At 37.1% G+C, this 26,033-nt stretch overlaps 1 protein-coding gene across 1 annotated transcript; it reads right to left on the bottom strand.

The window, feature by feature from the left end:
• HPGD (15-hydroxyprostaglandin dehydrogenase) lies at positions 1-25,649 on the bottom strand. Its single transcript, XM_058307297.2, has 7 exons — positions 25,457-25,649; positions 25,073-25,196; positions 21,860-21,966; positions 13,305-13,401; positions 4,311-4,387; positions 2,513-2,676; positions 1-1,912 (listed from the first exon to the last, which is right to left on the bottom strand). Exons 1-7 carry the CDS (start codon positions 25,547-25,549, stop codon positions 1,774-1,776), a joined length of 801 nt encoding a protein of 266 aa, XP_058163280.1. The 5' UTR covers positions 25,550-25,649; the 3' UTR covers positions 1-1,773.
• Between the last annotated feature and the right edge of the window lie 384 nt (positions 25,650-26,033).

Raw genomic sequence — 26,033 nt, 5'->3', positions numbered from 1 at the left:
TTCCCCTCCAATGTAGTATTTATTTTTCTCAGTCATGATATAGAGATATCATATAACATTATGGATTTATTTAAAGCTATTTATAGAAGTTAAGTTTTAATGTAAAAATATTAACACATATAACACATTTTTATTCAGTTCTATTCAGTATTTGATTTCAAATACCTACATAGTTTATTGATTTGAAAGAAAAATTAAGTTAAAGCACAAAATTTATGGAAGGCTGCTAGTAAAAATATTATCCATAAATGTAAAGTTCAATATTGCATAGGAAAAGGAGTAATATAAATGATACTGTACATACCACCATCATTCATGATTGGTTACTTGTCATAACTTACAAACAAGTTTGTGCCTAATTACGATTTTTTGCTCTCCGATGTTAATTGTTGTTCATTTCTTGATGTTTGTCAAATCCATTATTTGTAACTCTAGATCACCGCTATTCACACTCAAATTTCTCCTTAAAAGTGAAGTCAATAGTTATCTGGGGCAGAATTATAACAGAGTGAGGTATGAAAACACTCTGGTTTCTCCATAAAATCCTTATCAACCTCACGGGAATGGATTTCACTCCAAGTTAGGAACTCTGGCCCCAGCAGGGAAAGTGATTCACTTATACAATTTTTCTAGAAGGAAGTGGTTGATTTGGAAATCCTGTGCTTTCACTATTTAGCATTAGTTACTGCTCGCAAGCCATGTTATCCAAAGCAGGTGCATTTAATGATTCTCTTTTAAAGCACCTCACAGCAAAAAGGGCAAAACATCATAGTTATTTCTTTAAACTCTGTCTTATTATGTTTTTCAGCATACAAAAATATTTACAGTGTCTCTGTGACAAAAGGGGTTTCTTCTCCCCAATAGAACACTAAGTAACTTGTAGAGATTAGAATAAAATAGTTTTTTTGAAAGGTAGGTGCTTTTGAAATTGGTGCATAGAAGTTATCTGAAATAAACACAGAAGCAATCCGAAAAAATATTTTTCATTTTTTTCTTAATGAGTATATCTTAATAATAGTAGTATCTTACTATCCTTTCCTGCTCCAACTGTTAAAAGTTTCATTCCTGAGATTTGGGAGTCAAAATTTTTAAGTGAGCAGAGAGGAAAGGGAAAAACTTTTCCCTAGAGGAGAGGCTGAACCAACTAGTCACATTCTGTCATTTACCAATATATACATCAGTGTTTTTTCATTTGGGATATATTCACATTGTAACTAATTCTTAATTATTGGCCCTATTATATGCCAACATCATTAAAGAGCTGAGATCTTCAGCTAAAAGATGGTATATAAGTAAAATTATTACTGATAAACGTCTGCCACTGTAGGTAGTTTCCCTCTTTTAAAGTATGAACATAGCAACAAAATGAATTTTTACTTTAATATCAGGATTAATTGCATTAGCAATTCTTTTAAAAGGATATTCTGAAAAACATTAATATTTATAAACCAAAGATATAAATAAGTTTTTAGAAAGGCAGAATATCCTTTGTTTCAATCATTTAATTTCATGTGACTATAAAGATCACAACCTAGCTTGGCCCACATCATATTTTTGATAATTCATGATTTTTAAAATCCATTTGTTTAACTAATCATTTAGAAAAACATTACCATCTCACATAAAATGCATAAAGGAAATTTCTCTAGTTCCCATTTTTAAGAAAAGCTTCAAGCTATAATATTTCATTAACAAAGTTATGTTCAAATGTAGATATGCTCTGTACATAAGTCATTTGTGCTTATTTTCAGATATGGCCAGCATACGAAATATTCACTGAGTTTTTGCCTGAAATGGGGTTGTATCATAGTCTTGAAAATGAATTCCCTTAGAAGTTGTGATCTTCATAATGGCACCATTTAAAGTATCATCTTCAATGAGGGTTATTAATCCATTGGCAATTGTTGATGGGCTAAAAAAGCAAAAGAATGAGGCACACTTTTATTTCACTTTAAGTTATTTTATAAAGAATCTACCACCTTTAACATGCAAAAGAATAATGTAAAGCAATAAGCGATTGCTTCTCCCAATTTTTATTCAGTTAGATATTGACTAATTTATATGATGACTTTAGTGGTAGACCCCAAGCCTAACCTTCTGTCATTTTGGCAGAAAGGGTTTATATTCATTATTTACCTTGAGAAAATGATTACTTTCTCATCTTTATTATATCAATAGCTCTTAGACTCACTATGTAGAAAGGCTATTAAAGTTGAAATATTAAGAGCTAAAGCTAACAATTTATTGAGCAACTATTATTTACCAGTTGCCCTTCTAAGCATCTTACGTGCATCACCTTACATATCTCTTTCAAAAGTCCCTATGTTTGATTTAGTATTGTCCTCATTTTACATTTATACTCATTTCTTTCAGAGTTAGCCAAATTGAAACTTTGAAGCTTGTATTAATTTCTTAAACTTATTAATAAGCTTAATTTTTTTTCACTTTTTACTGCTTATGTCTAGATTGAGTACTTTGCTCCATCATATAAAGAAGTTATAGTTTTACTTACTCCAAAACTCCATAGTATTTCATCATGTTCTTGATATCATCCTTGTATTCTATATATTGCCCCATGTTTTCTTCTTTTTCAATGGACTGGAGGATGGGCGTGTTAACAAATCCTGGGCAAATGGCATTCAACCTCACACCACTCTTCATAAGATTAGCAGCCATCTGCCAATAGAAGCAAAAGGTGGCAGGTTTCAGCACTTTTAGAAATGTATGGAAACGGGTAAACTTAGAATGATAAATAAAGCTATTTGAAAGACTATGTTGTGAAAAATACTAGGCAGATATCCTATGTGGGAATGACACTAGGGTTCCTGGCAAGCAGAAGGCAAGTAAAAGAACACACATCTAAAGTGCCAAATAAATTGCTGAACGTCTCACCAAGTACTGGGCAACTCCTGAAAATATATATTTACTAAGTTAATCTTATCTACTGAACTGTGCAAGAACTTGAAGCTAAGAAGCGGAGGCTTAGAATTAATATTCCATTTTTTCTTTCATAGATTAGAGTTATATAACAGAATATTTGCTTGAAAATATTATTTTTATGACTTTGATTCTAAAGTCCTCTTAATAAACCAAAACACTGAAGTACAAGCATGACAACTTAACTATTTTCAGACCAACATTCTTTGGCTTAATTTTAGAATTATTAATTTTATGTGAACCGTTTGCAAAAAAATACGTTTCCAATTTTGTCATTTTAAATATGAAACTCCTGGCCTTTAAGACTGACTTTGCCATAAAACAGCTTTCCATGTTCATAAAGAGTTGAATTAAAGACTGTATTTGCAATTTACATAAAAATATCCAATCTCTCTAAATTAAGAATCCGAGAGCGGCTTATCTTCATTTCTGATTTCACATTTAATGTTGAAGCCTCTGTTTTCTCTATTTCTTCCGCGGTTAATATTCTTCATCTCTCTGGCCCCTCTCCTTGTGTCACCTACACCAACCGCTGCAGGGGCCTCCCAGTTGTTCTTTCCTCTTCTATACTTGTCCTCTCTAACACATGCTCCCTACAACTGCCGGAATGGCCTTCTTAAAACAGAAATCTGACCTTGTCCCTCCTTCGCTTAAAAAACTCTCTGACGAATACACTTAGAATAAAATCTGAGCTCATTACCAGGACCCACAAACCCTTCTGGTCTGTCCCAGCTTCTAGCTTCATTTGTACCTCATGCTAGTTTCCCCTGGCATACCAGGTGCTATTTAAACTGCCACTTACCAGTTACTATAAAAAAGCAAAAGCAAGTGTTCTCATTTCAGACTCCCAGGGCAGGTGGCAGACTAGGTCTAAAATAGTTTTCTAAGCCTTGTGCACCTTTTCACCCTAGCTCTCCAAGGGGCCAAGGTTCTTGGCCTCTGCATCGAGTGAACGCCGGGCCCGGCACATCCCTCCGAGCCCAGGCCCCGGCTCATTTTCTTGTATCCCCAATGACAAATAATACCTGGAGAATATTGTATGTTTTCCTTAAGGAAGCCTGAAGGTAATAATTTTAAATTTGGAAGGAATTTTTAAAATAAAGAATATCTCTCTATTGTTTATCCTTAGGGTTTTTTTTTTTTTTTAATAACAGATCTATTTTTAGAACTTACTTCATTTTTTAAAAAAACCTGTTCCTTATTTGGTCCTTTATGTGATCTGAAAACCATTCTTTAGTCTAAAGATTGATGTGCAGTACTATTTTTTTATCTTTTGTCCCAATGTTTTGAATTCTGAATTTATTCCCTTCTACTTTATAGTACCCATGTATGTAAAAGAGAAGAAGAGATGCTAAATGTTGTTATATCCTCACCGCTGCTGAGCGTGTGAATCCAATAATACCATGTTTTGAAGCACAATACACAGGCTGCTGTGCAACAGGCATGAGCCCTGAAATAAACAGACACAAGATTTAAACAATTTGATTTAAAAATAAACAGACTATACCCATTACTGACTATTTAAATGAATAATTTGTGCCTTTCCCCATCAGAACCTCCTATATTTAGGGATACAGCCAAGAGTGACATGTAAGTTTTTCTGCCTCCCTGACTTTCTGTCAAGAGAAGTCAGTGATCTGTTAAATCCAAAGAGAATTAGCCTTAAATCAAATAGATCACCACTAAATTTTAGCTTTAAGACTGGATTTTAAAAAGCATATATTCTACATTTTTAGGGCTTCAAAATCCCTAAAGGATACGAAATAGCTTAAGAGAGACAATGAGATTATTTTTCTCTTTGCTGTAAGGCAGTATGCAGTTTGCTGTCATCAGTCTGTGTTGAATGATTCTTCTGAAGATTTAAGAAAATTGAAAGTTAACCTTTTGTTCTGTAATCTGTAGAAGATGTTTAGATCTGCTTGCCTATAACTTAAGAAAAGAAAATCAGAAATAAAAATTTATGGTCATATTTTATTCCCTTTCATAATTACGTAGTCAACAATTCAATCAATTTTAGAATCCGTTTAATTTTCTACATATACATTCAAGAATCTGATTAATTCATGGTCTGGAGGAAAAGTATTATATTTTTTCCCCTAACACTCAGCTCAGCTTCAATCTTTCCAAGAAACAAAAGAACAAAAATTAAGAAAAATCTATTTTTATTATTATTTTTTGAGGTATGGGGCTGGGGCTTGAATCTGGGACCATGTATGTGGGAAGCCGGCACTGAACCTATGAGCCATATTATTTGCTGTGAATTTTTGTTTGTTTGTTTTGCTTGTTGTTTTTGTTTTTTCAAGAGGCACTGAGAACCAAACCCAGGACTCCAATGTGGAAGGCAAGTGTTCATCTGCTTGAGCCACATCTGCTCCCCAGAAAAATCTGTTTTACTGTAGTAACTAATACAAGCTTATGTCTCACTTGTCAATTCCCCATCTAATCAACACTCTTACTTTTAACCCTAGTCATCTGTGTCAGTTTTTTAACTCATGTTAACATCTCTTTTTAAACTTGTGATTTTCCTGAGTCAAGAAACCATGATCCCAGATTACTAGAATGTTATTAATATGTATGCCATGCTAGGAATACTAAGTTATTCTGCTAAGACCTGCTTACCTCCACCAAAGTAACTATTTCCAAAACACCACCAGTCGGGTGCACTGTGCCAGAGTTCAGCAGTAAACGCAGACCTTACCCACTTCCTGGATGCCTGCCAGCTCTCAACTTATAAAGTGTGTTTGCTCAAGAGCACTTTAAATCTCTGAGGATGGTAGATCACACGTAGTGCTCCCACCCAGTGATCTCAAAGTACTGTAATCTGTTGGCTTTCTTTTTGTTTTGTTTTAGGTCAGATTAAATGTGTAAGTTAATTAAGTTCGTCAGTGTCAGTCAACAAGAATTTATGAAAGCTCCACAGGGTGCACAGGTGTTTTAGGAGCATGAGATGAAGGGAATAAGCAGGTGTCCCCAGGCTTTGCTGTTACTTGTTGTTGTAAGTTAGTCTCTACTTTGCCCAACTCCTCAAATGTTTATGAGACAAAGGCCACAGTGGTTGTGGGACTGCAGGAAATGCAGGGGGAGCCTTACCAGAGATAAGCTACAGTTGACCCGGTCCCAAAAAAACACAAGGTCACCACTCATAAATGTGGTTAAAGATGAATTTCTGTTACATATGCTGCGGAGCTGAACTTCTGAACCCCAAGTGTTAGAGATATGAAATAAACCATGGGCTGTTTTTTTTCCCTTTGTTAAAAAGCAAGCACAAAGTATACAAATTCCTTTAAAGAAAGAATTGTAAGTACAACCACATTGTGATATAATTTGTTCACATTTTTTAAGTGGCACTTGGTTTTATGAGCCTTCTTTTGACACGCTAATGACATTTTCACTGCTGTCTTGTAAAATGTTCACCCTTGCATTGCTTTCACTTTCTAAAATTATATCAAAGGCAGAAGAAGTCAATTTCATACATTCAGAAATGAGGCTGCCTCTTTCTTTCTTGTTTTTGTTTACACTGTTTTGAGGAACGACGGACGTAAAATAAACTGCATATTTAAAGTGGACATTTGGTACGTTTCGACTCTAGTGTATACCCATGAAAGCTCACTATCAAGATAATGTGCAGAACCATCACCCCAAGCCTTCCTCCTACCCCTTTGTGATGCCTCCTTTCTGTCCTTCCCCTCTTCCCAAGCAACCACTGATTTTCTAGAATTTTATATAAATGGAAGCTTCCATTTCCAACTGACTCTCAATGTAGAAATTGACCATCTATATCTCAGTTTACCTGTTTGAAAGTAGAGGCTACTAATGGCTTAAAGTGTACAGAATCTTTTTGGGGTGATGGAAAAGTCTTGGTAATGGATGGTGGTGATGGTAGCACAACACTGTGAATGTAATTAACAGCACTGACTTATGTATTTGAACGTGGCTAAAAGAGAAATTTGGGGTTGTATATATGCTACTAAAATAGTTTAAAAAAACATAGGAATGTACAACACAGTGAACTGTAATGTAAACCATGGACTATATAGTTAATAGTACAATTATAATGATGTTCTTTCTTCATTTGTAACAAATGTACCATAATAATGCAAGGTGTTAATTACACTACGGAGTATATGGGAACTTTTTTTTTTTTTTGCATAATTTTTCTGTAAACCTACAACTTCTCTAATTTAAAAAATTCCTCTGAATAGATTTTGTTGAGAGGGATTATAGGATAGTGGTTTGGACCTTGGATGCTAGGCTGACTGAGCGCAACTCCTGAATCTACCAGGTATGACTTATGTTAGCTTCAGAGAAGAAACTGCCAGTGAACTTAGGGTAGCAACAGTAGCTACTTGCTACTGTGAGTTTTGAAAGAGCTAATGTACAAAATGTCTAAAATAGTGCCTGGCACAGTTTAGGCACTACTATTTGCTATTATTTTCATATAAATATAAATTAAACATTTTTTTCTTAAAAAGAAACATCTCAAAATATAGCTTTATTGACTTATTTACTCATCTATTCAACTTTTATGTTTTTATGAGAATGTATCTTTTGTACTAAAATGCTACAATTCTGGTACAATGCCTTAACTTGGTTTGGTTTTTGAACTTTGGCAAACTGGTAACTGTTGCTAATCCTAATTCAGAGGATTTTATAGAAGTCCATTCTTTGAAGAACCATGTAATTAGTACCTATCTAAAGCAAAGAATAATGAAGCAATATTTAAAATATACTCAATTGAATTGTATAAAATCAATGGGAGAAGCAGTGGTGCTGGATAGGGTGGACTTTCACTGGTTGAAGAGTCAGATCATTTCATCTAGATTTCATGAGTAGTTGCCATTGTGACACCTACATGACTAGCTGTTGGAATGAATCTGGGTTTTCAAAATCTTTGCAAATTAATTTCCATGAGTATGAGTACAGGGATATTGTTTTGTCTCAATGTTAAGGATTTAAGATTTACCAGTAAACTTTATTTCCATATTAGACAAGCCAGTGGAATAAAAAGTAAACACTAAGACCAAAAAAAAAAAAAAGTTTACCAGAAACAGTAAGAACAAGAACAACAAAAAGACAAAAAGAGTTGTCACAATGAGAGAACAGTCGCTAGTTTAAAGAAATGCCAGTTTGTTTAATATTGTGAGAGGTCTTTTATTTGTGTTTAAAAATGGATATGTTACATAAAAATAATTAAGAACAGTAATTTTCAATAATTATTCTAGGCCCAGTATTGTGCAAGCTTTTATTAGAAATGCTAAATGGCTGTTTCCAAAACATACCAAGTCTAATTAATAGCAGAATTATGTCAGTCATAACTGTAAATTTAGGAAAAAAATATCAATAGCAGGAAAAATTCTACTCACAAACAGAGAAAATTTTCTAAAGCCATGCTGGTTAATAACACCAAATAACCACTGACTGATGAGATACTGATTTAAAAAAAGCATTTAAAATATCCTCAAATCACATATGCTTACAGAAAAAATAAGAAAGTCATTTACAAAAATAAAATTTAATTTCCATTTCCACACCAGTTCTTCTAGCCTTAATACACTTTCTGACCATATTTACAAGAGCCAACTTTAATCTCTACATTTTATAAAGGTAAAAAGTCCAAAAAGATTTTGTGCAAAAACTGACACTTGCTCACTGAGCAATTGTTCCAAATTCTCAAGCATATTTGTTTCCAAATGGATATAAATCATATGACATGGACCATAAAGGAGTGCTAGAAATATTCAACTCAGGAAAAGAAGCTGAGACTTTAATGATGCTAATCCTTGCATGATAAGCTTGCGCTCAGTAGCTGTGGTCAAAAGCAGGCATCTGAAGCTCTCACATTTTCTTTAAAACCAAGAAAGAAACTATCTAATCAACCATCACTTCTCCAATGTGAGGAAATTGGGAGAACTAGTGACAATTTATCTATGTTCATGTTTAAGGCTGACCAACTGTGAACTCCCTCATCATGTGGTTTCCACATAATGGAACACCTTATCTGATGTTGCTTTCCCCCTTTTCTCATCTTTACCATCATAATAAGCCAACTTTTAAAGTGTGAAATGATATAAAACTGACATATCCTTCCATAAAACCACTACATTTTATATTATGAAAATCTTTCCAGAATTATCAATCTAATAAAACTTTCCAGTATTTGTTAATTCTGAGAAAGCTGTTCCTAGTATTCCACCAAAATCCTTTTCTTCTGACAAGAACTATTTTTACTTGCCCACATTTTGAAGCAACTGATAATGTAAGAAGTATATTTGATGGGAAGCAGATGTAGCTCAAGACATTGAGCTTCCACCTACCACATGGGAGGTCCCAGGTTTGGTTCCTGGTGCCCCTAGAGAGGGTGAGCTGGCACAACGGGCAGATACACCAAGCTGATGCAACAAGGAGACACAAAGAGGAAATACAAGGAGAGACACAACAAAGCAGGGAGTGGAGGTGGCTCAGGTGATTGGGTTCCTCTCCCACATGGGAGGTCTCAGGCTCAGTTCCTGGTGCCTCCTAAGGAGAAGACGAGCAGACACAGAGAGCAGACAGAGAGCAAACAATGGGGACAGGGGGTGGATAAATAAATTGTAAAAAAAAGGTATACTCGACTATTATAAGATGACTTAAGGGGGGAGCACAGCTGCATTAAACTACACTTCTCCATTCTTTTCTGTTGCTCTTTCCCACAGTTTAAAAAATGGTCAAGAACAGTTGTAGCAAAATGAGCATGTTTATATATTATGTTTAAGAGTCCAAAGCTCACATAGAAGAGTTTATGTGGTCAGCAACGGCTAGAACGAGTCCTGGGGCTCTGGACTGGAGCACCTCTTCCCTCAGTACCCTGAGGACTGAATCACTCTCCACTTTAGCAACTCCTCTGTTTGCTGTACTTACTGGTTGCATTTGACCCTCCATCTACGTCAGTGATCATTACTCATTAACTTCTGTGTCCAAACTAGTGTGTCAACTTAAGATTTTACTAGGACAGTGAAAGACTCCACTGAATCTGTGTAAGAGACTGTGAGGCTAAACCCTGACTGAGTTGAGTATTACCCATAGCTATTCCTTTAATCATGTGAGCAGCAGGGAAAAAACGGAAAGAAACCGTGAGGAAAGATTTGTAAAACGTAGAAGAGGCAACCACTAGAATACTTCGAATGTGGTAACTTCTCAGATATTTTTGGTCCTTTGACCTCTACCTATAATGCTATAACTTCAAGGGCATAAAACGGTTGATACCATTTCTGAAGAAAGGGTAAAAACTGAGGGAGTCCTCTTTTTCCTTTGTCCATTAATAGAATATCCTGAATTTTTTTTCAAACTAATCTTGTGGGAAGAACAGGGACTTTTGGTGAGTGGATAAAATTTAAGGCAAAACATTTTAGTACTGATTGTGAGACAAAGGCATGCTAGTGACAGGTCCTGGGTGGGAGGTGAGTGGGCAGGGACTGTCCAGATTGGCCAGTGGAAACAAGGAAACAGTATGAGTGCCCCAGTGTGGTGGTTGGGCATTCTAAGGGTAAAAGGACAACCTTCCAAAATGGAGACTGTACCAAATGAAGCAGAATGGGTAAACTTAAGCGACTTGAACATTTTAAATGGGGTTGCCCCGTGTGTTGGGAAGGATACCATAGGAAGAAGCAGTTTGGAATGCTCCGATAGTCATTAAATTTAGGCAATAGTGCTGTTGACACTGTAGCAATCTCCTTGAATTTATATCCACTGCCTGTTTTGTCTGAATGACTAGAGAAAGACCCACACATGGTTCCAAATTTTGGACCTGAGGGAGGTTAGGAGAGAATTAACACCCAGCAGCCGGTAGTGTGATGAAGCTCTTAGCTAAGCAAGCCAAGCCGACATCAACTAGTAAGCCTTAAATTTCTTTTCCCTATGGCATGTTTTGGTTTGTGACTCGGGTAAGCTCCCCAAATATTTTCAGGATTTCATTATGTATGTCGAACGGGAGCAAGAGTTGAAGATTTTGCTGAAGGTGTAGTAAAGGTGCCTTGGGAATAAAGCCTGGGCCCACAAGTCCTGAAGAGACTAACAAATTTCACTTGTTTATTCTCCATCACAGGATTTCAGTTTCTTTGACTTCCCAGTTAGGTAGAGATAGGCATGGATAAAGAGAGGAATTCACTGACAAACACAGATAGAAGAGATAGATAATCCACTTGCTGATACTACCTTGTATCAGGCTGCCTTTGTTTGAACTCCAGCTCTGCTACTACTTGTGTAAATTTGGGTAAGACACTTAAACTCTCCTGCCTTAATTTCCTCATCTGCAAAATGGAGATGACAGAATTGGTTTCACAAAGTTGTTGTGGGGATTAAGTGAGATAATGCACACAGTTTAAAACCATATCAGGTAAACAGTAAGTGCTCAACAAATGTAAATTGGTACTATGTATTTAAATAGCTTTATTGGATAACAGGTAGCACTACATTTCTCTTTCATGCTCTTTGGACAAGTGACCATTTTTCTTAAGGTAGAGGGGCCTCCACCAGGGAGTCCCGATTTGATTTAACCCTGAGGCCTTTTAGCCTTACTGAGAATGAAATCAGCAGCTCCAATGACAGAAAGGCAAGGGGCTTCCTGTATAGTGTTCACGATTCTCCAAATTTTGGTAGCCTTATTCCATTTACAAAAGAATCCATGGGATTTCTCTCTGGATCACTAACCCAGGATATGTACATATACACTTTTTAATACAATATTTGATGTTTCTTGCCAATCCCCTGATAATCTATATATTTTTCTTTTAATTTTCCTCAAAAGTTGTAGATTTAGTTTTGCCTATTTTCCTTCAGCACGCGGCCTCTACCCCCACCCCTGAGCCTAAAATTTGGCTACCTCCAGAGCCACATCTATCTTCCAGATATTGCCCAAGCTCTCACCTTTTTAATGTATCCTTAAAATTGAAATGTTATAATTTATGAGTAGATGTCAGAGCCTATTAAGACAAATAACCAGATTACCCTGAAAAATTGATAGAATTAGGTCTGCAGTGGGTTTAGGGGTATCATTTTGTTTATAAGCAACTAGAGATGTTAGTCCATTTGAAGGATTTCTAGAGAAGTTGATTTCTAAATCTCTACTAGTGGCAGGTTTACAGAGTGGTTTAAGGACCATCTGGTAATGGTTTCCCATAGGAGCGAGAAAAATTGTGAGAGTCAAGCACTGGTTTAAATCACAGGTACCTCTAAATCAGACTCCCATAATAATACTGGGACTGGGAGGTAGAGGGCAGAGTGAGAACTGGGAACTCTTCTGAAAGGAAATTGCTAACTGAAACCAATCAGATCATTTAAGGAAGTCTCACTATTTTAGGACACACATATTCAAGACTTGCTGTCAATATTAATCAGACTACTTAAATGTCATGATTTCACTTAGCTATTCAAGAACCATTGATTGTTTATGATTTTCTCCTAGAATTTTAAAAGTAAAGTCACTTGGCTAATTTGCTCCAAAAATTCCTGTCCAAGGTAACACAGTATCAGCCGATATTAAATCCTATCTAGTTTTAAACTACATATTGTGGCACGGATGACTAGCTCTCCAAGGAAATCTCTTCTTAGGCACACAGCTGGAATACATTAACCAGACTAGGTAGTAGTTAATGGAGCCTTCAGATCAAGTTCTATAATGGAACGTGGATGGACTGATGTTTGCCAGTACGGGGCCGGGGGTTTTAAAAGAGAGCATGCCCGGCCTTGATCTCTTTTTCTGTTGGAGGGAAAAGAATCCACCAGTGCTAGAGTAATTGGAAGCTTCTTGGTGAAGATGACAGAGCTTCTGCCAGGCTGGTTTTCCAAGTGACTGCATATAAAAGAAGTGCCCACAAGAATCTTGCCCTTGGCTGATATATGAGTGAGGAATTGCTTATCCTATTTTTAACACATTGCTTGTTTGGGTCTATTTTTTAATAGTGGTTTAGCATATCCCAACTATACATATTTAAAAATTTCATGGTCTTACTAAAATCACATGGGAGTAGAGATACCTTAGCTTTGTTTTAGTACTTTTTACTTTGTCTAAGGTGCTTTCACATGCTCTATTGCTCAGGAGTCTCAAAACAGCCTTTGAAAAAACAGTGAGTCTAGAAACATATATACGTTTTTTTTTCTTTAATAATACTACAGTGAGATAACATAAAAAGTCACAAGTTAAAATCACTGAAATATACATATTTAAAATTTGTGATATCATGCAATAGAAAACTCCATAGAACCATTAAAACACAAAAATTAAAGTTTCACTTTCAAACATGAGGGGATAATAAATATACTTTGAAGATTTACTTTTTTAGTCCAAGTTGCTGACATAAGAATGATAATAGGAACATTGTAACTGTCCTTACCTGCTAAAGATGACATGTTGATAATGATGCCACCTTCACCTCCATTTTGCTTACTCATGTAATCCAAGCCAAGATAGGTTCCACTGATAACAGAAACCTAATCCAGGGGCATAAATGGGGAAACAACAGGGTCATTATCCTTTATCCTCTCTTTACACATCAAAGCTTTTACTACTAATACAGACACCTAGGGAGATTTCTGCAAATATTATCAATGAATAGGTTTTGAAATGGCTTTTTTTTTTTAAGCTAGTCATTGAGCCTGGATTCTGTTTGCCTAACATTTGTGGAGCTTATCCCATGACTACGAAACTTCACTTGTGTTGCCCAATAGGAAATTTTATGGTCAAGGTTACACTTCAACATTTTATTGTCACTTTAACTTAGTTTCCAACATTTTCAAGGGTCTTTTTCTTTTCTTGATATTGGATTCAGAATTTATGTACCCATTTCTTAGCATGTGGTTCTCATGTCTAGTTGTTCTTCATTCATATACTCTGCTTAATTCTCTTGGTTCTTGGAATATATCATAGGGAATACCCTGGATTTCTGACAGTTTTTATTTCCCTCTTTTTTCTTTTAATAACTCTCATTTGCTTTTGTATCTACTGATGCTTCCTGTAAAACAGAGGAAAGTGATCTTTCCATTTTAATGTAGACACTGATAAATTTCATTCAGTCATAGAAATCCCATTCTCCTTGCCAGTGACTGGTTTAGGAACAGGCATGAGACCACATTTTGGCCAGTGAGACCTGAAGGGAGGGCAGCTGGTGGATGGGGATGGGGCAGCTTGGGGGAGGCAGAGTGCTGCTGAGAGAAGTGTTCTTGCTCTTAAGAAAACCATTATCCACTTTATGTTGCTGTCAATGAGTGTGTAAGCTAGACCTACTGCTAGCACCCTGAAGACGAAACTATCATGAAGGATGGCAGGTAGGAGAGATGAAAAGCAACTGCATCCTGATGATGTTACTGAGCTGCAGATTCAGCAATCTAACTCCATTATATGTGAGATCACAGAACTGTTTAATGCAGTTTGGGGATTTTCTGTTACTTGAACAAATCTTCTTCAGTACCGTCTATCTTTCACTTGATTTTATTCATCATCACTTGTACTACTACCCTTTTAATAGCTTAATCTGCCTTCCTGCTTATCTCCATGTGCAGACACTTTTCCTGTTTTTACTCTAGCATTTCAGAACTTCATCGCATCCAAAAACTTGTGAGATGTAAACTTACATTTGAAGCCTTATTTTCTTCTTTAGATTTAAGAACTCCCTTTTCTTTTGAACTCAGACTTTTGAATAGTGAAAATTTCTTTTTATCATCCTGATTCCAACTATTTTCATGCTTTACAATACCACAGAGAAAAATGACACAATAGATATGAGTCTGAAACTGAGGGCACATCTTGATATTTATCTTCTTTTGAAGATTTTGAAAAGTCCTTTTAGAATTTTCTTGACATGCATTCAAGTTGCCTCTCCTGCCTAATAGTAGTTCTAGAACAAAAAAGTAAATTGAAGATCTATTCACTTAAGCCATGTGTCAGTTTTGATATTAAGTAGGCTTATGGAGAATGAGTAAAATCTCCACATAATCCCTTTAAAAAGGAAAAACAAAACATTAACTGTTTATATAAGATGAAAAAATGTAGATGGCTGAAATTACTGAAGTCAGGTAGAATCTGTTGGTTTCTGCCCTAGTCTCCAGCATGTCTGAACAGAATTTCTATTAGGTGAATTGGCGCTATGCTTTTATTCTCAGGTATTTACAGCTTTGCTTTTGAAACGTTTTCAACATCTACAACAGGCAACCAAATGGAAAATTAGGAAATATTTAAGCTTTATTTTTAGTTTTTAAGAAAAGCAGGATTTATTTGGAGTCTTTGGTGGAAGAGCACAAGGAATTATTTTTCTTGTCCATGATTGGGTGAACTGAGTATCTCTTCAAACAAAAGTATTCTTAGGATGAATCTACAGGACAAAGTCTAATCTGGCTGTGCAATTATGATATTTTTTCAGTTCTTTACTCTAACTATCTTTTCCTTATCCCAAATCATATACTAAAGGAATTGTTAGAGAACCGTAGAATAAAATGTTTCCTGTTAAGATTATAAATATTTCTTTGTCCTTTGTCAATGTTTATGGATCTTATAGATGGATCATTATATCAAGCATCCAGGAAAAAGATACAATGGAAACCACTGACATATTCTAGCTATAAACATAAAATAGCTATCATCTATCATTTTATTTTAGCCCATTTTGTGAGGGTAGTTAAAATTTTGTAGTTAGAAAAGAATATCCTATGATGACTTTCACATAATCAGAGAATAAATTAAAATTCAATTATTAACAAAATGATCTAATTAATCCATTCTTAGTCAATATTTTTGGTCATGAAGAAACAACTTTTTATGTAATATTGAAATTGAAATTGAAATTATGTTGACAGTGGAAAATATTTGACAACTCTTTCTATTTATTTCTTCAGTCCTTCATTAGAGATAGCATAGAGCAGAGAAACCCATGTCATATATAGAAATGAGATACCAGGATTGAAAAATTGTTGGTTTTGATACTTTGGAATGTAAATGTAATTCACTGAGTTAGCGCTGTGCTGGGTGTTTCACATGAATTATAATTAATTTAAGCTTACCAGTCCTTAGAGGAAAGGAGACTACTTCCTTTTTCACAAACTGGGAAATCCAAGACCAGAGAAATCAAACAACAGTTAATAAATTGTAGATTCAGGATTCAAATCTAGTATTGACTAGTGCCAAATGCATAACCCTTTCCAATGCAATTCTTTAGTCAACTAGTGTATTTTTTAAAAAATAATCACCAGCAACAGCTATCCACTTTGTTTAATTTTTATCTGAATACACTGGCACAGAAGGATTGAATGCATGTTTATTCGTATGTTCAAATTAGATTATAAATCCACTTATGGGGGAGCAAGGTATTTTGGTTTATTAAAGCTTCAGCAAAGTAAAGAAGTACACTACTGGATAGCTTTATCAAAACTCAGTTAAGTCTGCCTCAACCCAATTGCCAGAGTGACTTTTGCTAGTTTTTACAAAGACTCATTTATTCCTGAACATTCCTTGTGTGCTCTTAGTAGCTACAAATACAGCTGCTGCTGTTAGCTTCAGACTTTAGAAGGAACAACAGAATGACCTAATGGGAAAAAAAAGATTGTGAAAATTGTGAAGAGGTTTTGTGTATCCCTTGTGTGGCAGTTTGAGATTATTTTATGAATCCCCAAAAGGGAAAGATGATATCTGTAAACTAATCTATTCCTCTGGTTGTGATGCCCTTCAACTGCATTAAATTCAGTTGAGGAGGCTTTGATTAGATTACCTGTGAAGATTGCTGTAGGGCTTTTTAATGGACTAATTCAGTGAGGCAGGGCTCAGAATGAGTTCCGCCCCCTTGCTGGGTCTGATATAAACGGACAATTACTCAGACAGACACAAGAAGGGAGAGCTCTGCCGTTTTGACTCTTCCATGTGAAGAGGCTCAAACAGCTGAAGCCCTGGGGAGAGATGAGCCATTTGCCGGCTAGCTTACAGCTGAACTTGGAATGAGAGCTTGACAGTCAAGACTGATAGAGGAGGCCTGGAAAGAAACAAGCCCTATGCCAGGAGAGAGAGGACTACAGAATCACTTAAGCATGATCCCCAGGAGGGTGGGCCCACGTCGTTGCTCAAGAGGAAAGAGTTAGCCCAGAGGGTATGGCTGAAACCTGGGAAGAGATCAGCTGCCATCTCACTTCATTATGTGGCAACTCACCAGTCAGTAGCTGACTGGTGAGAAAGCATCTCTACAGGTGCCTCCGTTTAGCCTTTTCACGACCTTGGAACTATATGCTTTTACCCCAAATAAATCCCCTTTATAAAAGCCAACAGATTTCTGGGACTTTGCATCAGCAACCCTTGGCAAACTATGACACCTTGTGTGGGATAAGTGGTACCCTCAGCTGAGCAAGAAAGGAGTAAGGTCGGTGGGGAGTAAAAGGGGAAGGAAGTTGATACTGTTTGGCAACACTACTGTGCTAGGAAAGTTTCTAGATGATGTACTAAAACACAGAGATGAATACCCATGTATGCAAAATATCATGTAGTGCAAGTTTATTTTTCCAATAAATACTGTTTGAAGATCTACTCTAAAGACAGAACAACAGTTTTCTGCCTTGAGGAACTTGTGGTATACTAGCATAAATTACACATTCATAAAATAACTCCCATAAAATTTTTAAAACGGTAAGATCTATGAGAATGATATCGATATCATTCTGTTTAAGATTTAGAAGAGGGAGAGACACTTGATGAGGTTAGATGATTACCCTCTGACACATACAGTAAAGTTGAAAAGCCAGCAGAAGCGCACTCATTTAATTGTATAAGATATGAGGAGGCAAAATACATCCAGAACAGAGTCTAAAAATAAGTGATTGTAAAAATGACACATAAATATTTGCATTACAGCAACAGAGGTAATCAAGTTGGAAGCACATTGATTGGTCAGACTCTTATCTGCTCTTGCAATGGGTGTAGGTAGGAAGGGAAGTAAACAGTTCTTAAGTTATAGCTGAGTAGCAAAGGCTATGTCTTGTCCTTTCTCTGTAAAATTAAATAAATGTCATCAGTCTCTGGGGTTAGGCTAAGGAGTGGCCTATGTCAGCAGAGTCCAAAGAAAAATAAAACCAGTATCAATGGGAAGGAACCAGGAGAGTTGGTTGTAGCCAAAGGGTCACAGTAAAATTCCCCTGGTTGCCCAGCTTTTTCTATTTGCAGATGATGTAGGTGCTTTCCATCTTGGAGCAGGTGTTTATTCATATAAGTTATATTAAAACAAACATGACCTTTTTCAGCAGGATGGAGAGAATTCAAATCCTATTACTTTTGTGAAACACTTTTTTCCTTCTCACATTTCTTTATATTAATTTTAGTTGTTCCACCCTGTGTTTCTCAGAGAAAAGACATGATCCGTTATGCATTATGAATGTACTGAATATAGGAACTTTATACGCTAGTGACCTTTAGGAAATTGTCTATAGATATTAATGAAGAAGCCATTAAAAATACCCATAAGTGATGCCAAAGGGAAAAAGCTGCTATGCAATTTGTGCTTTTTTTTTACTAGGATAACTTGGTTCACAAAATTTCTCATCACTTTTTGACTTCAGTTAATAACATAATTACAGTAATATTGGTTCATTAATTGTAACAAGCATACCATACAAATGCAAAATGTTAATACTAGGGAAAATTGTGTGAGAGGAGGTAGTATATGGAAACTCTCTATTTTCTGCATGACTTTTCAGTAAACCCAAAATTGCTCTAAAAAAGAAAATATAAGCTAATGTCATTTGTAAATCCAGATAAAAATATATGAAATTAGGTATTAACTATCAAATTCAATGGAGTATTAAATGTTTTTATACCATAATAAAGATTTATCCATGAAATGCAATTATGGTTCATAGTCAAAAATATTTCATTTCATTACCTTATCCTAACAATGAAGAAAATCATAGAATTACCTCAACTCGAAAAAGTAGGGGTCATGTTCACCGAATTTAATAACAAAATTAGGAGAGGGGATTTCTTAAAGTCTGTCAAGAACTCGTGATAGGGTTGCCGATGATGCTCAGTGGCTGAGCTTCTGCTTCTCATGGGCGAGGTCCTGGTTGTAATCCCTGGTACCTCCTCAAAAAGTAAAATAAATTAAAAACTCTGGACAAACATAATTATTTAAGAAATCACAACATACTCCCTTTAAGTTTGGGTATAAGAGCAGGTGGTTTACTGTCATCAAAACTACTGTCCAGGAGATTCTGGTCTGCTCAGTGAGACCAAAAAAAAAAAAAAAAAAGAAATTAGATCCAAAAGGATTTGAAGCAAAGAGGGAAAAAACTTATTATTTGCAGGTAATGTGATCACTTACAGGAAAAAGTCCAAGAAAGTCAATAGGACAAAGTATGAGAATCCAAAAGCAATTTTAGTATTTATTGCAATACCAGATGAACCGATAACTAAAGGGTAATCCTCTGTCCCAGTAATATCCAATTCGATATTGTAATAGAAAGGGTGAAAGTATTTGTCGCAGAAGAAAAACAATAAAGTGTCCAGGAATTATCCTCACAATGAATGTGTAAGCCTTACAGAGAAGAAATTAATTTCCATGAAAGGCTATTTAAAGAAGGTCAGACAAAATTGATAGTTTTTCCCTGTTTACATATGGAATGACAACACATTCCTGAGGTTAAGTCTCTCCAGACAGTGTGGCTTAGTCTATTTATATGCTGACAAATACATACATTTATATTTTAGTGTATTTATGTACATTAGTATATTATATATTTATGCCAGAATTCCAGAAAAAGTTTGAGGGCAACTTGATAAATAGATTTTTAAGTTACTTGGAAATACAATAATCCAGGCACACTTGATACAAACTCTAAACAGAACGTCAAGAAGGAAGGTGTTTGTGTTGTAAAATAGCACGTTTTCTTCTTGATTAAGGGGTTGTGGGTAGATGACAGGGTTGTGGAGCACTCTGCACCCTTATCAAAGTGGGGCTTAGGGATTCCGCTCTTTTGTGTATTGTGTAGTGTATTAATACTTCTCAAACATTTATTGACTAAGCACTATGCTCAAGATAGTGTGTTGATTACTGAGAGAGCAACGAAGGGAAACATAGCATGGTTCCTGTTTTTAGAGTTTTAATCTCCTAGGAGGATATCAAGGAGCAGGGAGGCCACACCCCAAATGTTAACACACAGTGGCGACACTGTACTTTGTACATGCCTGCTTTGTGCAGCCAGTAAGAAATAATCTTACCAAGGGCAGGGTGACTCCAGTGCACAACCCAGCTCTAAAATTTTATTTTGGAAAAGGTTTGGGATTTTTTTAACCCCAAAGTCTTATGTTAGGTGTGTTTATAAAATGTGATTACCAACAAAGCCGTGATATGGTGGATGAAAATCAACATTATTATCTTAGAGAATTGATACCTTAGTTCTACCTTCTTTATAACACAAGTAACAGTGAAATAACCATCAGTGTATAATTTATTTACACACATGGAGAAACTTTTGGTATAAAAATCTTAAGTCCAATTGACACTTTAACCTTGTTTTGTTAAATTCTTGGCATTTAATTAAGATATACTTTTAAAAAATAAGTTAAGCTGGAGATAGCAAACTTATTCTGTAAAGGGCCATATAGTAAATATTTTAGGCATTGAATGCTGTAGGGTCTATTCAAAAGCAGGACTATTTAGTTCTGCTGTTGTACAAGGAAAGCAATCATTGACAATGCATAAATGGATAACCCTGGCTGTGTGCAAATAAAGCTTTATTTATACAAACTGAAATTTGAATGTCATATAATATGTTTACTATTCTTCTTTTGCCTTTTTTTCTAACCATTTAAAAATGTAAAAACTATTTTTAGCTTGCAGATCATATAAAAACAGGTGGCAGGTCATTTTGGCCCATGGGTCATAGTTTGCGAACTCCTGATTTAGCAAGGAACTATGTGTGTTTTTACATCCATATTTCCTTTTAGTATTTTATGACAATTCATCTTAATAATAAAAGTTTCAAATGTAAAAGTAACGTTTTTTCCTATTTGTAAAAGAAAATGCTTTTCTTCCCCCTAACTTTTTGTAAACTTATTTCTATCTTGGACCTATGGCAGTGATGGTTTTGGTTTTATGAATATAAGAACCTTTTTTTTCCCTTTTAATTTCGTATTTCCTTTTACCCCCTCCATTCATCCAGGTACTGGTGGAGAGGTCACTGTGTAGTGATTGATTGGCAGGTACAAGCAGACAGAGAGGAGTAGACTAGTGGGTCACTGGTAGCCTGAGAGGGAGACCTCTTTTCTCTCTCTCTCTCCGCCCAGATACCCACAGAGAGGAGGACTGTGGGGTGATCGATTGCCCAACATTAGCAGCCTGAGGGGAGGGGCCCAGCCAGTCGGGGTGGTCTGAGAGGGAGGCCCAGATTTGTTGTTGCCCTTGTTATTTTGTTTTGTTTGTTTTTTTTTTTTAATCATTTTTTTGTCTTTATTTTTTTAATGTTACATTCAAAAAATATGAGGTCCCATATACCCCCCACCCCCTCACCCCATCCTCCGCCCACAACAACAACCTCCTCCATCATCATGAGACATTCATTGCACTTGGTGGATACATCTCTGAGCACCGCTGCACCTCATGGTCAATGGTCCACACCATAGCCCACACTCTCCCACAGTCCACCCAGTGGGCCATGGGAGGACATACAATGCCCAGTAACTGTCCCTGCAGCACCACCCAGGACAACTCCAATCCCCGAAAATGCCCCACATCACATCTCTTCCTCCCACTCCCTACCCTCAGCAACCACCATGGCCACTTTCTCCACACCAGTGCCACATTTTCTTCGATTACTAATCACAACAGTTCATGAATAGAATATCAGTAAGTCAAGAACCTTTTTTTTTAATAAACATCATTTTAGTAAATAATTTTAGGAAATAAACATGACTGAAATAGCTTACCAAATTAATTTGCAGAGTTTTTTCCCAGTTTTTCTCATTATTCACTCCAGCATTATTGACCAAAATGTCCAATCTTCCAAAGTGGTCTACAACTTTTCTAAAAGTATCTAATTAAAAGAAAAGACATTACAGATACTTCCTTACTTTCCCTATATACATATAAATTATATTTCATGTCACAAAATGAATTTTTATTTATCTTACCCTCATAGTGAAGATTACACTCCTAGGCTGTGACTTAATGTTTTGCTTCTCAATTTGTGGTGTGTGGACCAGGAGTATCAATTCTTATTGCTGCGGAGCTTGTCAGAAACCCAGAATCTTAGGCCATCACAGCCCTAAGTGAATCAGAATCTAACCTTTAACAAGATCCCTAGGTGATCTGTATTCACATTAAATTTCTATAAGCAATAAGTTAATGGGCTGACTTTCAGAGACTAAACTAAGAGGTCTTTGAAGTCAGTTTGGTCAGGCAGCATCTTTCTGTCCCTAAGAAGCTATTGGACATCTGTGGCTTAGACTATGACAAATGCCCTTTTTAATAAACCACATTATGTCCAGAAAGTGCTATATTAACACTTTCTTCTTGTATATTTAGATCCATTATGATCATTCTGGGATTTTTAATGTCCAGGTAAATACATTTCATCCATTTAGTTTTATTTAACTACTGTAACTTTTAAGTTTACTATTTCATCTTTTCTCTTTCCTATCATCCAGAAAAACTAGGTTCAACCATGGTAAAGTTTGCATAGCTTTTGAGGCCTGAAGGTCACACATGACATTATCCAATAACTTATCTAAACCTAGCAAACCTTCCTTAGCTAGTCCAACAAATGCATTACCATCTTAGTATCAAGAAACTTAGCATTTCTCAAAGTGGCTTTTTATACAGCTCTACTGGGTTAAAACTGTTTTCCTGGATTTTTCCCCTCACTGATGCTATTTCTATTACTTGGTACTAAAGAGAACAATTTTGGTTGTTCATCCACATGACAGAAATGTGTTTCCAGATCTCCAGGCCAGTGTATGAGTTACTTCAAAAACTAGATCAACACAAATTTTATTTTGATCGAAACAAAATCTTGGAATTAATAAAAACCACCAGACAGATTTGGGAGGACATGGATTAATCAGTTCCCAAATGGATAAATGACTATGCAGGTCAATTGCCAAAAACATCATCAAGACTTTCTAATATGCACCCTTTATATTCACTGTACTGGAATGGAAAACAATAACAACAACAAAAATAAAAACTGACTTACTTTTGCATAAAATTTTTTAACTACTCCTTATGATTTCAAATTGATTTCTCTACTAGAGGAAGCAAAGGTCCTGCAGTAGAAAATAATCTAGGAAATACTAAATTATTTTTCTTGCTTTCCATTTGAGTCTGTTCTACTCTTTAAAAACTCACTTCAACAGCCCTATGGTAAAGAAAAATTGTTAAATATGTTTGTCTAATTGCTTCTTCTTTAATTTCCTTTCTCATCCTAGTTTTTACTGCATTCCTTATACTTTCCCTTCACCAGTATAAAATATACCATCTTCTTTCTTACATATCACTGATTACCTGGGTTCAGGTGACCTACACTTAGCCCTCGCTCTGACATGTATATGCTGTGATACTCTGAATACTTTACCCAAACTCTCTGTGTTGCAATTTGTTCATTTGTAAAATGAGTTTATGTCTAGATAATCTCTAAGAACATTTTTACCTGGCTATTCTTATGATTTCAATGAATTTGTCCCTGGCTACATGTCTAAATAGTACAGAAAGTTGTAGACAGGATTAAATCCTTAAACTGGAAGAGTGAATGCTGTTTTTCTTAGGTGCAAAACAATGATGATATCCACACAACATGTGGATTTCTTATGACGAGAATTCCTTCCTTGTCACTCATTATGTTTTTGAGTTTCTTCCTCCACAATCACTTATCCCTAAGGAATGTGTTTACAGCCAAGCTACTAATTTTAAATATCAGGAAGTAAAACAATTAAGGTTAAATGTCATATGTGAAATTACATAAATTCTGACGGAGATGGTTTTCAGATTATCTATACTGTTTCCTCTCTCATCAGCATGGATGTTGGAATTCAACATACCTATACCTGGTCCAAAATTTATCATGTGCAGTCCACAAAATCTTATCCTCTGGCAAAATATGTTCCACTAGTATTGAGTGTACAGATCTGTTCTCATATTGTAGTCCATTTTATAGGTCTTTATTAGCAATTTCAGATGTTAATTGCATAATCTCCTTCAAACTAATTTCCCTTAAGTGTAGGGGAAGACTTCCTTGAACACACCAGTCCATTTTCACCCTCTTACAGAACAAATTTTAAAGGAAATTCATACCTTAGTGTCCTTTTAATAACAAGAGCACTAGAGTGATTTTTATAGGACTTTAATGAACCTTTGATTAAGGATGAGCCTAAAATTTATTCAGGCTTCTCTGAACAAAACTTTGTGAAATACAAATATTTTATTTTCCTTTTTCGCTATGCATTCTAGGCAAATCTACTGGGCCTCTAGAAGACCAAATCTGCTTACTGTCTATGCCAATATTGCCCCTGCTATTTCATATGTAGAGTGGTCTGTTTTGAGTAGAGGGAAACAGGAAAACATTGAGGAAAGTCTGGTAGAGACTTTTTCTTCCGCAATTCAAACACTGCAGTACAGTTATTTGTTTATTTTCAAGTACCAACTCACAGGGGAAAACCAAAGAGAACAGCTGGTTAAACCCATCTAGCATATCTATGATGATGAGCCTTGAACTTGTATTTTAATATGCTTTAGGAGAAAAACAGGCTACATTGCATTGTTAACATTAGACTCTGCATCTTCCAGCTTTCTGGGAGAAGCTTGTTTGGCACGGTCCTTTGGCATACTATATATACCTTCCCAAGTTTAGTCTGCAATTTTAATTATTTAATAATGACTGTAGCAGCACTGTCTTTGAATACACAAAGGAATTTTGATTACCTTAAGTGCTGCCAAATGACTAAAATAAAAGGATTTCTCAAGCAGCCTTGGCTTTCCTTACATTTTATGGCTATTGGCGTGTCGGGAGGAAAGCTATCTTTTGGAGCTTGGACGTAGCTGTTCTCGGGAGGGGCTGAGCTGCCCACACCGCGGCCCGCGCTGCCTTCAGGTTGTTGCTTGTTCGAGGCGTGTTCCGCGCTGATGAGCTGATTCCCCTGTCTTACCTCTCAGTTGTTCCTGGTCAGCCACATCGCACTGGAGGAACAGAGTTTTCTGGGGTTCAAACTGCTCATCCAGGGCAGCTTTACACGTTACACCTGCTTCAAGATTCCAATCCACCAGCGCTACCTATAGACAAGAGGACAGGAATCGAGGTGCTGCGCGGATCAGGAGGCAGACGGACACACCAGAAATGAAAACAAGACGCGCCGCTCTGGGACCTGACATTCGACAATTTAAATCTCGGGGTCTGCCCGAGAGGCTCAGCCTCGGCCGCTTTGGGGACTGGCGCGGTGGGCACCTCGCGGGCAGCCCCCCTCCGTCCCCGGCTTGGGTGGGACGAGTCCCGCGGCGGGCAGACGGGCTGCCGCGGCGGGCGCCGCGCTTACCTTGGCGCCCTGGTGCAGCAGCGCCTCGGCGAAGGCCCTCCCGATGCCCTGCGCCGCGCCCGTCACCAGCGCCACTTTGCCGTTCACGTGCATGGCGCGGCGGCCCGGGGCGCGCGGGCTCCGCTCTGCTCGCCGCCGCGGCGCTTCTGGCGGCCGGCGCGGGCGCGCGTGCACCCCGCCCGGCGCGGGGCTGCGAGTGGGCGGGGAGGAAGCTGCCAAGCCCGCGCCCGCCGCCCGGCCCGCGACTACCCCGGTGTCACCTGCCCCTGCGCGCTCCGGGCCGCTGCTCCGCGGGCGCTGCCTCCCTGTCTAGCATCCGCGCCCGGCTCGGAACTTCCGACTGCGCGGCTGGGGGTGAGCTGGCGGGGAACAGCAAAGAGGAGGCTATTTATCCTCAGAAGATTCCTCAGTGCCTTGAACACACCCCCATAAAGGAGGGCAGGGGAGAGGTTTGGGAGCTTGCATTCTTCCTCCTCTGCTCCCTAGTCGGCCCCCTGCCCAACTCCCCCAACCCCTGCCCCAAACAAAACCAAAACCAAAACTAGAACAAACCAAAAGGCAAAACTCTGGACATGTT

This window comes from Dasypus novemcinctus, chromosome 1, assembly GCF_030445035.2.
Source record: "Dasypus novemcinctus isolate mDasNov1 chromosome 1, mDasNov1.1.hap2, whole genome shotgun sequence".
NCBI classification, from domain to species: domain Eukaryota; kingdom Metazoa; phylum Chordata; class Mammalia; order Cingulata; family Dasypodidae; genus Dasypus; species Dasypus novemcinctus.
This window is presented reverse-complemented; position numbering and strand designations above follow the sequence as displayed.